Source organism: Cariama cristata, unplaced genomic scaffold (assembly GCF_000690535.1).
Source record: "Cariama cristata isolate BGI_N322 unplaced genomic scaffold, ASM69053v1 scaffold25704, whole genome shotgun sequence".
NCBI classification, from domain to species: Eukaryota; Metazoa; Chordata; class Aves; order Cariamiformes; family Cariamidae; genus Cariama; species Cariama cristata.
Genome location: NW_009613898.1, coordinates 28,449 through 29,276, shown reverse-complemented (window position 1 = coordinate 29,276; position 828 = coordinate 28,449). Strand labels below are relative to the sequence as shown.

The following is an 828-nucleotide window of genomic DNA, read 5'->3' as shown; positions in this document are numbered from 1 at the left end:
CGCGCGCACGGGGGGTTCGGGAGCTTGGAAAGCTTGAGCTGAACCGGAGGGAGAGAAACCCGAAGGAGCCCGGGCGTAGGATGGATGGATGGAAAAGGAAGGAACAAGCATGAGGCTATGGGCAGGGAGAACATAGGGAAATGCAAGGAGACAAAATATCCCTCGGACAAAGCGAGAACAAAGACCCCGGTTGTACTTACTTCCCCCTGGCTTTGCCATTGGTTACCTAGGTGAAGGTTACATGTAGTGCCACTGCCCCTCCATGCCCATATTCATGCCCATTCCACTCATAGGTCCTAGAGGGAGATAAAAATCCAAGAAGATGCCAGAGAATGAGCAAAGTCAACAGATAGTGCCAAAAGCCCCTTTCCGAACCACAGCGTGGCAGAGGGCCCAGGACCACTCGAGCGAGAAGACGCCTGGTTTCCCTCGGCGGTGTTGAAGGCAGGCAGAGGACAGGCGAGGCAAGGCAGGCAGCGGAGACGACGGCGGAGGGCGGAGGTGCGGTTACCTGCGGTGGCGCGACCGAGGTCGCCCATCGGCGGGCGATGCTCCCGCGGGGGCTTACCTGGCGCTCGGATGCCCATGTGCTGCTGGCCGTCCATCACGAAACCTCCCATCGGCTGCCCGTCGGGGTTATAGGGTGTTCCTTGACTTACTGGAAAAGCGCAGAACATTGCTTTTTAGCGACGGCCAAAAGGGTCACCCCTTCTCAAGGCGTCAAGACGCAACCCTCCCCGCCACCGCCCACGGACTGCGCGAGACGGCTATCGACGTCGGCTCTAAAAAAGAGGGGAAAAAACATCCACTCTTCGAATTTAGCGGCCA

General features: G+C 58.3%; 1 protein-coding gene across 1 annotated transcript in view; it reads right to left on the bottom strand.

Annotated features, from left to right (window-relative positions):
• Positions 1-237: 237 nt before the first annotated feature.
• LOC104160945 (homeobox protein Meis1) overlaps positions 238-828 on the bottom strand; it is a gene marked incomplete at its 5' end in the record, with an annotated part of 19,491 nt that continues 18,900 nt past the window's right edge. Inside the window, 2 exons of the mRNA XM_009699209.1 lie at positions 238-296; positions 569-658. Coding sequence (XP_009697511.1) covers positions 238-296; positions 569-658 — 149 coding nt within the window. The remainder of the gene's footprint in view (positions 297-568; positions 659-828) is intronic.